We start from the raw sequence: 14,327 nt of genomic DNA, 5'->3' as shown, positions 1-14,327 counted from the left end.
TGCCAAACACTTATATTATGCAAGAAGCAGCACAATATATGAGGTGATACTTTGTGTTTATGGTGGAATTTTGGTTTTTTCTGTCTCAAATGAAAAACATATCTCTTTGTTGTGCTTCCATTTTTGCTTTTCTAAAATAGAGAGGAGTGACCTAAGCCATACATCAGGCTAATGTGTGGCCCAAACAGCAGGGGCCTCTTTGGCTGCCAAGCTCAACCAAGAGGCAACATTTCCTTCAGTTAATCCCTAACCTAACATAAGACAACTCTTACTTCTCTCTTCATAAACTGTAATTTAAAACTCTCCCTTCCTAGTTTCACATGAGTAATGATTAATCTTGAAACAACAAAATCCCACACGCAATGGAGACACAAGTTTTGAATGCGGTGAGGAGTGTTTGGTGTTCCTGTTTTATGAGCAAGACGTCACCGCTAAAAGCAAGCATCTGCGTGCTCCTCACAGACAACAGATTCCAGCCTTGTTCTGAGATTACTGCATTGTATGGCATCTGGTGTTTTATAGCCATGCAGTTTAGAAATAAATGCCATCTCTCAAATTTTATAATTTTAGAAATATTACCTTAAACTCGCCCATTTATTTAGTCTTGTAAGAAGTAAAGTTCTTTATATTACAACTCATTTAAAAATTCCTCCTTTGTTTGCTCAAAATTTGTGCTATTTTTTTCTCCTAAAAAAAGAAAAAAAAAAGAAAAAAGAAGAAAAGTAATATTTTCCAGTGAACCAGAGGGACTTTTGTTGCTACATCCACCCTAATAGTTAATTTTTCCATTAGGTGTTGTAAAACTAGTCCTCCCAGTAAGATCCCTGCATTCCCCTTCTGCATAGTCTTTTTTGTTTGTTCAAATTATTTTATATTTTAGCAGAATTATTATTTTGCATTTTTTTGGCCAGCTATTAGCTACTCCATTAAGATTGTATTTCATTAGTTCTAACAAGATAGCTGAAATCTGGTTGATCCATTACTTGTGGCATAAACATTTAAAATGTACATCTCTTCCCTCAGCTATTGTCACTTCACAGTAAAAAACACCTGAATATTAGGAAGCTCTTTCCTCAACTTTCACAGACCTGTCTCCTTTAACCACCCAGGAGGAGGCTTTTCCTCTCCTGCATGCTTCTTTTTTTCTGATATAACTGTGTAGGCTGCAGTGGCGTGACTTGCTGCAGACTCTGTGACCAAATGCCTTCTAATTCAAAGACCACCCCGAGTGCAGTTGTCACACATAAAAGCTCACATGTATTTTTTCAGTAGAGATAATGGTCGCTGGATTAAAGGCAAACAATGCAGAAAGATCAGATTTCACAGAGGAAAGTGTTCATCCATCAGTCTCTGCTATTCTGTACCCTAAACTGTTTCATGGCACTATCTCGCTGTCCACAAATTGTTGGGACTGATCTTATGTGACAAGGTAAAATCTGTGGGTTTTGCCCTCACTCTTACAGTTTTGGTCAGCAGAAGCAAAAAATCAGGATTTCCTGGTCCATGGAGCCCTTCACTTACCATTTCTCTGTGGACCTTTCATAGGATTTGGAGCCATTGCCCCTCTTAAAAGAGAGGCGTAAGGCTTAACTCATCCTGGGCACAAGTCTGTACTGACTCCTTAACATGTAGGACAATGACTTTATTCCACTTTTCCATACTCTCCCAGAGGCTTAAGATAAGCAATTTCTATACTGTTTTCTCATGTCTGTGGGTGACACATGCTAATCATTACAAACTGTCCTGCACCTTGGTCAGGCAGGGGCAGCCTGTGCTAACCACCAGACTTTTGAAGTGCCTTTTTGTCCATCATTCATGATATAATAAAAAAAACACCAGTTATCTTATGAAAAAGGGGTCATAGGTCCAATGAAAAGTGATGAACATAGGAAAAATAACACACTGGTGGGTGGCATGCTATCCACTGGCTAAGAACTAAGAATAGAGGGAGTGGATGCTAGCAGGGGCACTGATGGTCTTGTAGTCTCCAGGTCTGTGACACCTCTTAAATTGCTTCTGAACTGCAAAAGCACCTGGACTCACTCGACACCTACTTTCTAATTTGATAGAGATTTTTTGGCATGTAAGGCTAGATGGAAGGCCTAGAAAGATACAAGATACAACTACTTCATGCAGCAAACAACATATGCTGTAGACAGGAGGAAAGGCTGAAGACCCCAAGTCCTCCCTCACCCCGTTTGAGCCTGAAATACCCACATTTCTGTCTCTGTGTTGGCCCAGAATCACCTGACAAGAGTAGATTGGCAACTTTGTCATGTCTGTCTGACAGAGATTGATAAAAAAACTTCACTGAGAGAGTTATCATGCATTGGAGCAGGCTGTCCACAGACATGGTTGAATCACCAGTCTCAGCCATTCCTGGGGGTCTTTAAAAGACATATGGATGTGGTGCTTAGGAACATGGTTCAGTAGTGGACTCTGCTGTGTTAGGTTACCAGTTGGACTCAGCAATCTTCAAGGTCTTTTATAAATGAAACAATTCCATGGTTCCATGAATCTATGACCAGATGATGTCCCCTTGCCTGGGGCCTCTGAGAGATACGATACACCAAATGTGCTCAGACACTGCACAGCTCATTGCAAGCAGAGAGGGTTCCTCCCAAGACCTGGTCTGGGCACAGGAGCCCTCTGTTCCTGTGCTCCTCACTCCTCACACTGCTTCAGAGGGAGAATCACCACTCTCTCCAGGACAACTTAGTGTTGAACAGAAAAAGCCCTTCCAGTAGTGATCAAATCCTGCATAATTAAATATTTCACTGCAGTTTATATTCTAGGCTAGGCCTTGAAAAATACATCAGAAATTATTTTTATGCTACTGGATAGCAAATACAAGAGATCTTATCCTTTATACACAAATGTTTTGATTTCCTCTGAAGCTTTGTTTTGGTCATATCAAAACATGACTTCATGTTTGACTATTTCAAAACTAAGAGAGCTGCTTCTGGTAAAATCAAAATAAAAGAACCTCAGCTGAACAAACTGAAGTTGAAACTATTTGATTTTTCACATGGAAAAGCAAATTACTTAGATTTTATGTTCTATTAATGACCTCCATTTACATTTTTTACCATTGTTGCTACCACAGGCAGATGGATCAGGGATCCAGCCTGTTGATAAGGGAACAGGATAAGGGCATGCTGTGCTGTCTTTGTGCCGCTGGGTACATTTACACTGTGTGTTACTGGCAAGGACACAAGCTCATTCTGCAGAGAGATGTGAGTTACCAGCCCGGATTTGGCATTGTGCTTGCACAGCGACTCCTGTTATTTGGTGTAAATTTTGGGCAGAGCCTGTTTTTGGCTGCCTGGGCTATACAGTTCAAGTATTATTTCCCTGAAAGGTGAAAAAGGTCCAAGGTTTATTTCCCTGAAAATATGAAAATGTGCTGTGACAAAAAAGAGCTATTAATAAAATGTACTTAATTAAATGTCTTCCCTGCTTTCTTTCCAGGTAATAGCTATTTTTTGCCTAACACCAACCTATTTAATAAATAGATGCTAGTTTTTCTGTAGACCCTATCACGCCAGTCTTGTTCATTAGGTAAAGAGGGACTTACAGCTTTTTCAGACATTAAGCATAATGAAATCCCTTTGCTTAAAAAACCCACAGCATGATGGTTAGTACCAAGGTTGAATTTTTCTTTGGTTTTGCAATTTCAGGAAAGTACTTATTTGAAAATAAGCATCATACTATTCTCTCTTTGAGTCTGAAATACTCATTTGCAATTGTTTCACTGACATAGGTCTGGAGAGGAATCTGGCAGTCAGGACTGATCAAGATGCCAAATTCTGCTGAGGTAAACCCACGGTGTGCTCCTTGGAATACACACCTGGAATAAAATGGTTTCAGACAACTGCTCCCAGTGCACAGGGAGACTAACAGACTTGAGGTACACAGGCAGGTGCCAAAAACCCAGCCATTCCTTCCCCTTCCCTGTGCTGCAGAGGCTCTGCAGCAGCCACAACCTGCTAAGCTGTCAATTAGTCCGGGGGGAAAATATGAAGAAGTGGGGTTTTTTTCCCCTCTGTGCCCCTGGAATTGTCTTGCTGTAGGCAGAGACGTGCCAGTCCCTGAGCAGAGGCTGCACATCTGGATGAGCAGAAGCACAACTGACTGCCGTGGCAGCGGGTGGCCACTAGTGTGGGTTAGCAGGGTTTGGCTGTATGACTGCACCGCAGCCTCAGAGTAGCATCTGGTGGTAATCTTGGTAGGAGTATGGTGGAATAAATCGAAAAGTTTTTCATTAGGCCTGCTAAAATAATTTAGAATAGTTTGGGTTGGAAGGAAACTTTAAAAGCTATCTACTTCAATGCCCCCAGAGGGACATCTTTCACTAGTTCAGGTTGCCCAGAGAGGTGGTAGATGATCCCTCCCTGGAATCCTTCAAGGTCAGGTTAGATGGAGTTCTGGGCAACCAGAGCTGTTCCAGTACCTGGTTTTGGTGTTTCAGTATTGTCATTGTAGAAGATTGCTTTCATCTCGTCTAAATCAACTCTCTTTTATTTTAAAACCATTACCCATTGTCCTATCGTTACAGGCCCTGCTAAAAAGTTTGTCCCCACCTTTTTTATAAGCTCCCTCTAAGTACTGAGAGGTGGCAATGGGGTGTCCCGAGTCTTCTCTTCTCCAGGCTGAACAACCCCAACCCTCACAGCCTTTCCTCACAGGAGATGTGGTCCAGTCCTCTCACCATTTTCATGAGCCTCCTCTGGACTTCTTCCAACAGGTCCATGTCCTTCTTATGTTGGAGTCCCCAGGTGGGGTCTCATGAGACAGGAGTAGATGGGCAGAATCGCCTCCCTTGACCTGCTGGCCATACTTCTGTTTGTGCAGCCCAGGATATGATTGGCTTTCTGGGCTGTGAATGCTAAGAATTTATTTTAAATCTCAACTAAAAAGAGCTTCTTTTTTTATCTCTGAGTTAACCATGAGATGCTGCTAACTGTATCATTACTATTCTGAAGATATTTGAGATACAGTATGATATAAGAGTCAGTAATTTTTTTCTTACAGTAATTTTTTTCTTACAGTAATTTTACTAAAATAAACCCCCTACAAACTCATTTTCAAGGTCCTGCTGTGGTAGTCTCCCCCTATCACAGCCTTAACTGAGCTGCAGAACATAGAGAAAAAAACTGTCTTGATTTGGTAGGATGCATCTGTTTTTTCCATGGTTGTATTTAAGCAATTTAGAACATCTTCTCTTTGGAAAATGCAGTTTGGTGCATTGTTTTGTTAGGTAACTTTATGTTGTGGATTCCCTTTAAATAAATAGACTGTAAGTCCCATTGTTCCCCAGAGGAAGAGGAGGCTCCGCAGAGCATTGTTCTCCGGAGCATTCAGTCTGCACACGCAGACACAGAAGGAAAGAGTTCATACTCCCTGTCCACTGCTGGATTCCAGATCCCATCCCATCCTCCTCATTTGGCAAGTTCAAGGTATAAAATAATTTTAAAAACTGAATTTATTGTTGGCATCTATTTGTTGGTCTGAGTATATTTTCAGTTCAGAGTACCTTGGCTTACCTAACCTCAGGTCCCTTCCATAAAATGCAGTTTTGGAGTTTTCTTTGCAGATATCTTCCTGAAAATCTCTGTCTGCTTAAGGCCTAATTCTGATCTGATATACTAAGGTGCAAGTTAGTAGCACCCTTGAAATTCATGCACATTTTGCTGTAATAACAACATCAAATCAGAAACATAACTTTGTATCCACAGGTACAGTCATGTGAACAAAGCTTTTAAATCAGAATCATAATTGAAAAAAAATAGAATTAGGCTTAATTGTCTCAAGAATTTTGCTGACTGTGAATTTGTTCTTGCAAATCTGAGACCAGCAAAAAATATGGGTGCTTTACCCACAGTTGAATTTTCAGAGAGAGGTCTAATGTATAACTGTAATTATTGGGTCTCATTTTCCAACTAAACCTGCTTATTGTAAATAGGATGGAGAGCATGAGTTTCACTTGTTTTCTGCATGAAAAACAATACTGATAACATAAATATGTAAGTTAGGTGGACAGGGGCAGTAACAATGCTGTTTCTTTTAAATTATTTTCTATTTTTTTATATTGAGAAAAATTCTTTTAATCTCCTGCCTGAGAGCAAAACAAATCATGTTGCCTGAGCAGTAAAAATACTGTTGACCTCCACTGCTGTTCTCAGTTTTCAGTGCTATACGTGTGCCCAAAGAGATGCCCGATACATGATCAGTATAACTACTTATTTCTTGACTTTTGCATGAATGTTATGCACACTCTTAAATACTATGTTCTACCACAGAAGAGTGAGTACAGTTTCTGTTATGCATTCAGAAGTAAAATTAAGGAGGAAATATAAGTGAAGAGTCGTTCTGCAAAACAGATGACAGAGTTTACCTCCAGGAGATAGTGAGAGATGATTGATGGTGTCCATGCACCTTCAACTGGATACAACAATAAATGTTTCCTACAGCATTTTGACCATGTAAGGCCATTTCAGATGTGTGGATGACGTTTTTACAGATACTAGAATTTCAGGAGACGAGACTTTGGGATCCTGTTTATCGTGCAGTGTGGGATACAGTCCTATGCAGTGTATGAAGCTAAGAGCTCCCTATAAAGTATCAGCAGTGTATTCAAGAAAAGCAGATTTTTAATCTCCCTTTTTCAAATTCACTCCTTTCAGAACCATGAGTTTCCTTCTAGACTAAAAGTAGGTTCCACCGTCTTTTATGTGAATTGCTCACATATTTTAGATTACTCTTTTCTTTAATAGTAAAAAAATCAATATATATGTAATTTATATAGTGTCTGCCCCCTGTTAAGTGCTTACTAAGTCCTGTACAAAACGTTCAGATTTGAGAACATCATTTTAAGGAGCCTATGAGTGTGAACTCACAGGAGCAGCCTCTGCAAGTATAGTGTAGAAGTGGGAGCTTTGGAGGTCACTGTAACTACTACCAGAAGCTCTGGGAAAAGCTCTATTTCTTTTCCTGCTTAGTTTCATGAGACAGTGAAGCTAGTGTATCCAAAGGGGATGTTTCAGACTGAGCGTTTAAGCAGATTATATATGTGAATTCCTTATTTTTAAAAGTATATTTTTCTAAGCACCTCTTAGATGTACCCCAGTTGGTCTTTTTTTTTCAGAACATAATTGTTGGATGCAACCCTGAACATGAATTTTCTTTAATAATAGACTACATTCCCATTTGTAACATACACACTTCTAAAAATGAGGAAAGTGTGTTTACTGGAATTTCTTTTACACTTCCAAAAGAATAATTCTTACAGAAAGGCCATAGGTTGCATATAAGGTAGGAAACCTAGGACAGGTTCAAAGCTCCTAAGTATGGGTGCAAGCTTTGCCCATGTCTTGATATTTTATATCTTGCCTTACTTTCCATGCTTTTTTCCCCCACCTTCTCCAGCTGCAAAGGTCAGAAGCCACAGCACCAGGCAATGGTGTCCCAGTTTGGATAAGTATGGGAACCATGCTCTCATGGTGACATGTACCTGTCTATCAGTTTAGGCAAAGCCACAATAAACTGGGAGCCTCCTTGCCTGGCATGCACTTCACCTAGGTAGTGAGGATGTGCGTACTGTTCCAATTGTTTTGAAAAAGAAATTAAAAGAGGGAAAGAAAGAGCAGCTGAAACACTTTGTATTTTTCACTTATAATGAGGAAGGCAGAAAAACTTTAAAAGGTAAATTTATCATGCGTGGACATAAAGGAGAAAAATAATCAAAAATTGATTTTTTCCTATAGGACAACATAAATATTATTGTGCAGTGGAATATCAGGTAATGAGAAAGCACATAATTAGAGCTGAGGTGTTGGGACAAGAACAGGTAAGTAGTCCCAAAACTGTTGTGGATTTCACTGATCTGTGCTGGTTTTAGGAATCAGTGGTGTTTGACTACAAAATTATTGGTTATTTTAAGAAAAGGATACTTAAATTATTTTCGCTAGAGAGCTCACAGTTTTTCACCTCTTAGAAGCTCCCTGACACCATCCAGAGAAGCACTAAATTTGGTTTTCATCTGAATGAATATAATTACCTTCCCTCTCATGCTGTTGGTGTGCTTTCCAAATGCTTTTTTTGCCAGTTGTGTTCATGACATTTTACTTTTACTTGGGGTTGGGGAGGGAGAGCAGCAGGGAGAAAGATCTTATTTTAAATAGTAGAGCTTTTAGTCCCTGATTAAACATTTGGAAAAAATCTGCAGAGGGAATAGCACAGGAGGAGTTCTTTTCCACTTCTCAATTCCCTCAGCAACTAATTTTTGTCACACTCCCATGTGTTTTTTCCATGAGACAGAACAATTGCCAGCCATTGTGTGTAAGGTACTGTGGGATCAGAGGTACTTAGTTATGGTATGCAGGGGTATTAATGGGCATTAAAATACCTGAAATTTGCTGAATGCTCTCAGATTTGATATCTGTCCTTCCCTACATGAACAGTTGGTTTATGCAATTTTCTGGATGTCATGTCCCAGTAGTTACAGCACATTATATCTTGGATTACAGAACACTTCTTTACTGTTCTCTGTTTCCTTGCTATCCACCTCCACATGACTGCCAGGTTATTTTATGTGGTTGTTACACAGTAAGCATGTACCATAGCCTTCATCTGACCAAGAGAAATTATAATTATCTGCAATACTAGGTCTTTAGTGGGTCTGAAGGATAACATTTTGGAGGAGTTATCATCTTGATCCAATATTTAAAAAGACCCAAATTTTACAACAAAAACCTTAGAGAAAAATTGGACAAGTTATTTCAGCCTTTGCCTGCACTTGGTAATTTGGAAGTCAGAGAAGAGGCCAGATGAGGAACACTTACAAAAAGGCTTTGGAAGAACAAAAAGTGGGGGAGAAATTGGAGGCAACATGCTGAGCTACCATGTACAGGTGGAGGTAGATGAACTGAAGTAAAAAGATCATAGTAGTGATTTTTAAAGAACAAATGACAGAGATATTTTCTACTCTAAGAAATCTTGACCTGATAATGGGAAGCTATCTCCTTCTTCATACGATTCCCAAGAGTAGGAAGATTGGTGCATTTGGTAAAAAACCCTCACAAAACTCCATCTGCTCCAGCAGACTTCTCTGTAAAGTTATCAAAAGGTTCCTACTAGATTAATTTTATGTCTCCTGCTTCCTGTAACTGGAAGAAACAGTGAATAACTGATCTCTGTCTACTAGCTCCACATGGCTCAAAGTTTGTAGACATCTCTTAAGGCCTAAATTGTTTCCACTGGAGACCAAAGAGTTCTAGTTTTCTTGGTTATTTCAGGAACTTAAACCATTCCCATGTATTTGGTTATCCTTGCTGCTCCTGTGTGAACTTCTTGTAATTGCCTCCTGAAAAATCTCCTTGAATATTCCACATCTAATCTATCTAAACCCTGATTTGTGTGTTTGTCTCCCACTTATCCACTGCCCTGGAGCTTTTGGACAGAACATACAAATGCAGGAAGGAACAAAAGCATAGTGTGAGTACAGTTTTGAATTTGCTGTTGGGTGGCTGATTAGCAGTGTCTTCTAGAGAGCTCCTCTTGAGTTCCTTCAGGCTGAACTCCTGAGTATTGTGTGAGGCAGAAGGCAAATAGAACTGTCCCTCAGTCTTCCCAAGAGCTCTGAGTGCTTCTTCCGCTTTGCTGAGACTCCCCAAATATTTGCTGACTTCCCAAATGTATCTAGAATGCATTTTCTTAAAGATGTGTCCATATGGCATACCCGGCCTTGCTTGCCATAGTTTGGAGAAACACGTGCACTTCCAGTTAGTTCATTGTCTTGGGTCTGAGTCCTCAACTAAAGAGTTACAATTACGTGTGCCCCCAAGTGCTGACCTAAGTTTATGAGAAATGTTTCCATTGCTTTTTTTTTTTTTTTCCCCTCTCATTCTTTTGCCCTAATTATACTAATGCCTTTTCCCTTTATGGTACAGCTTCTGACACAATAGAAATTACTACGATTCACAGATGTTTCTTGGCACAAAAAGAAGTAAATTTGTTGGGACACCCCTTTCATGATGAACATTAGCAAACTATTAACCTCCCAATTGGCTTTCTCAAAAAACCCTACCAAAATTTTTTCCCCTTTAGTGACAGTCAGGTTCAGTAGTAATGACAAAACTTGCAAAACTGTTTCTAATCAATGGCACACACAGAAGAATTTAAATGACCCTGCCCAGGACACTGTGATGATGACAGATGGACAAGATATATTTGTAATTCTGTAGAAAACTCCATGCCATTTCAAATTAACTTTCCATCATCTTTTATTGACTCAAATAATGCCAGGATAGTAGAAATGGAAAATATTAGTAGAGGGGGGGAAAATATTAGTAAAGTAGGGAAAATATTAGCTTGTTTTTCCAGTTTGTGTTACACATGTGGTACACATTCTGGTTTCTGTTTCAAATATTGACCACATTTTCAGCAAGGCTTGTAAATGTATCTTGGCCCCCTACTACAATTGCCTTTTGACTAAGAGTTCTTATAATTAACTCTAGCTTTTTTTTTTTGCCCTTTTTTTTTTTTTTTTTTTGCAGTGATTTTCTTGTCCAACTTTTGGAAGCCGATGAGAAGTCTTGTTTTTTTGGACTAGAGTCTATGCAAAAGCTTCTAAAACAGAGATCAAGTTAGGAGAATTTGGATGGGTCTTTCACATGTCACCTTGGGAATATGAAATCCTGAAATAAGAAAATTATTTTTAAAACTTTAAACAAAATTGTTGAATTACATTAATGAGCAGGGGTACAATATTTGAATTTTTATGCATGTATTTGAACCAACTTGATTATAGTTGATGATGTCACTTAAACGATAGTAAAATGCGTATTTTGACATTTAGTCAAAATTAGCAGATAACTTATGTGATTAATATTAAGAAAAAAATAAGCACCAGCACTGACAATGTGTTATTCAACTCCATGTCATCTGGAAACAAACTGAATGCTATCTTGAATTTAAATTCAAGACCATGGAGACCATGCCTGTGCTATGGGCTCCAGACAGAGAAAACAGAGCTGTTGCACAAAACTTACAGTGGGACCCTGGCTTTAAAGAACAGTTTAGTTTTTCTGTCCTGCTGCTTTTTGGCACTGCCAGGAGCATTCCTGACTGTGGTGGCCTGTTTGATTTCGCAGGGCAGACAGATACTGAACAGAGATGGCAAGACAGCTGTCAAATGTTTAACTATTTTCTATCACTAATAGTGACTCAGGGGTGAATGGCTTCATATCACATTACCAAATCCTTGAAGCTTAGGGAATGTTTTTTTAAACTTCATTTTAGAAGAGGAATTTCTATGCTTGGCTTGGCTACTCCAATAAAATAAAAAGAATAATACATATCTTACTTCCACAGAGAGGTGTGCTTATCCTGATGAATTTGCTGGTCACTGTGAAAGAATTTTATATTGTATATTGACACATGCCACGGGCTTCTAATGTTCCTATATTTGCCTGCCTTTTCATTTGCATCATAAACTTATTGTGTTAAACACTTACTAAAACCAAAGTCTTTAGTGGGGCAAAGAACATACACTTTGGAGGCAAGTTCACTTTTTTACTACTGCTTAGTTCAATCTTTCCCTTTGTAACACAAATTTGAACTGCCGCTGGAACAAAAAGAAAAGTCTACTTTGAAATGCACGTGAAAGTTTTAGTCTCCACTTGCTTACAGTAGAGTTCCCTTATTGCTTGAACTTCTTATGCATTCCCTAATATGAGCACACAGTGTACAACGTTTTAGAAACAATTTTAGGTTCCCGTATAATTGTATCTTAAAGGAAATACAGATCTTAATTCATTTCAGAGCACGGTAGAACCTCAAAACCCTGTATTTCCCCGCCGTATAATCACAATTCCCTTTTCCACACGGACACTCTAACTCTTTTTCTTTTCCCCCAGCGTAGCATCCTCCCTTTAGCTAGCAGAGACTCGCAGCACCTTTTTCACGATCTACATGCTACAACTGCCAGCAAACAAACTCACGAGCAGGTCGGCGGCGGGAGGGGCGCCCGAACACGCAGACGCCAGCCGGCTCTGGCCAGCGGTGCGGAGGGAGCGCGGCCGCGGAGCTGCGCCGCAGGCGGAGCGGGGCGCGGGCGGACTTACCCGGCGTAGCGGCCGCGGTGGCCGCGGAGCGGTAGCGCAGCCTGGAGGCAGAGCAGACAAAGGAGCAGGAGCCCGCGGAGCGGCATCGTGCGGGGCCGCGCCGTCACCGCCGTCACCCCCGGCACCGCCACCCTCGGCACCGCCACCGGCGCCGCGCCCGCCCCAGGTGGCGGCTGGTGCCGCGCACACAAAGCCGGGGCCGGAGCGGGGAGGAGCGGGGCGCTCGGAGGTGCCGCTGGTCGCCAGCGGCGAGGGCAGAAGGCCGGGGGAGGACGCCCGTCGGCCGCCGCCCCGCCGCGCCTGGGCACGGGGATGGGGATGGGGATGGGGATGGGGATGGGGACGGGACGGGGACGGGACTGGGCGGGGAGGCGCCCGCCCGCCCGCCGGGGAGGGCCGGGGGTGCGGGGATTGCGCGGCCCCGCCGCCGCCCTGCCCGGGGCAGCCCGGGGGCCGGCAAGGGCCGGGCGGGGGCGAGCAGCCCCCCGAGGGCACCGCGGCTCCGTCGGGGCCGGCGGGACGAGGGGTGCGGTGTGGTGGGCTTCGGCTGCAGGTGCGGCGAGACGGCCGGGCAAGGGCTGCTTAACGCACAGTCAGTGCCATCGGGGGATTACCGATGAGGTGTCCCCGGCTGGGCAAGAGCTGAGGCTGATGAGAGGGCAGAGACACACTTCTATGAAACAAAGAGTGCTAGGGAGTCCATTAGGAACCATACAGTGGGATTTCAGTTTACTGGTGTGGTCAAAATCTCTTGTCTGAGTAGTGAGAATGGAAGAGACGCTGATACAACAGAATTAGTTAAAAGCCCAGCATGTTTTTAAAACTGGACTTTTACTGTCTCTTCCACACTGGTGAGGATGAAAGATCCATGCAAAGATAAGCCATTGGATCTTTGAGAATAACAAGGGAAATGGAGAAATTTTGCTGCAAATAATTGTAGTATATAGAAAACACATGGAGTACCTGTTCAAAGAAAATACGGGAAAAAAATACAATGCCAATATGGAATAAATGGACAGCCCCTTTGATACCTTTATGTTGCATTTACTAAGAAGGAGCAAAGCGTGTTTCAAACCCAACAGATTCTCAGCCTCTGAGAGCAAAATGAACGTGTAGGCTATAGACAAATAAAACCAGCTGACATTTGAACGTGTGAGAACTACTCTAAATCCCTGTTAATATTTCAGAAACACAGGGAGCCTTTTGAAAAAGGACTGTATTAAACCACACACACTTTGTATTCTCTGGCTGAAAGGCAAACAAGCATTTTCCTTTGTGTCTTTTTCATACTGGCAGCAAATCTGACAGTAGTTGTATGATAGAGTCTGGAGGTGAAAATACTTTGTCCAAGGCAGGATTATTCTCTTTGGTCTGGTTATTGGTGTTCTCACTCTTGAGCTTCCCATCCCCCAATAACATGCCCCACTTAAAATCTCAAATTTATTTCTGGTGAGAATATGCAGAGGTGAATGTGCGTGTGTGCTTACACGCTGAACATCTCTTGCCGAAAACACTTTCCATTAACTACAGGCAAGCCCCCAAATCTGTTCTGTGAATCTTCAGTCTTATAATAAATGCAGCTTCAACTTTACAAACATCTATTTAATAAAAGCTCTGCTCTCTGTTCAGAGCTGACTTCAAAGGTAGAGTTGAGCAACTGATTTTTGGAGGGCATGAGTATGATATTAAAGGAATACCCACTGCTTTATTACACATCTACTTTTCTTACTATGTATCCTTGCTACACCTGAAGTGCATCAGTAATACACTAATTTATTTGAAAGTTTAAAAATTGTAGTTTGGCTATTATTCTAAAGTATTTGCTTTCCAGATGAAAACCTGCCCCTATTGGAGTTAGTAAGAATTTTACTTTTGGCATCTGATTGTAGAATAGTTTGGCTATTATTCTCAAAATTTTGCTTTCAATAGAAAACTTGGCTCCATTTGTATTAGGGAGAATGCAATTATGGGCTTCTGTGGCTCTAGGTTTCAGTCTTAAATCCTGCTTTCCTGCAACATTCCCTGAAAATAAAATGCAAGAAGGTATGAGATGGAAAGGGAATTAAAGCACCAAAACCAAAGAGTGAAGGAAAGTAACACAATGGGAAATAAACACTCAAAAAAAAGTTGTCACTAGCATTGTTAATATGTACTACTTCTGGCAGTTTAAAATACGTTTTAACTATAATTTTAAAGTACACT

At 41.1% G+C, this 14,327-nt stretch overlaps 1 protein-coding gene across 1 annotated transcript in view; it reads right to left on the bottom strand.

The window, feature by feature from the left end:
• The window catches only part of CPA6 (carboxypeptidase A6), an 82,267-nt gene extending 69,818 nt beyond the window's left edge, over positions 1 to 12,449 (bottom strand). Inside the window, exon 1 of the mRNA XM_068187204.1 lies at positions 12,126 to 12,449. Coding sequence (XP_068043305.1) covers positions 12,126 to 12,211 — 86 coding nt within the window. The 5' untranslated portion in view covers positions 12,212 to 12,449. The remainder of the gene's footprint in view (positions 1 to 12,125) is intronic.
• Positions 12,450 to 14,327: the final 1,878 nt, after the last annotated feature.

Source organism: Anomalospiza imberbis, chromosome 1, assembly GCF_031753505.1.
Source record: "Anomalospiza imberbis isolate Cuckoo-Finch-1a 21T00152 chromosome 1, ASM3175350v1, whole genome shotgun sequence".
Classification (NCBI taxonomy): Eukaryota; Metazoa; Chordata; class Aves; order Passeriformes; family Viduidae; genus Anomalospiza; species Anomalospiza imberbis.
This window is presented reverse-complemented; position numbering and strand designations above follow the sequence as displayed.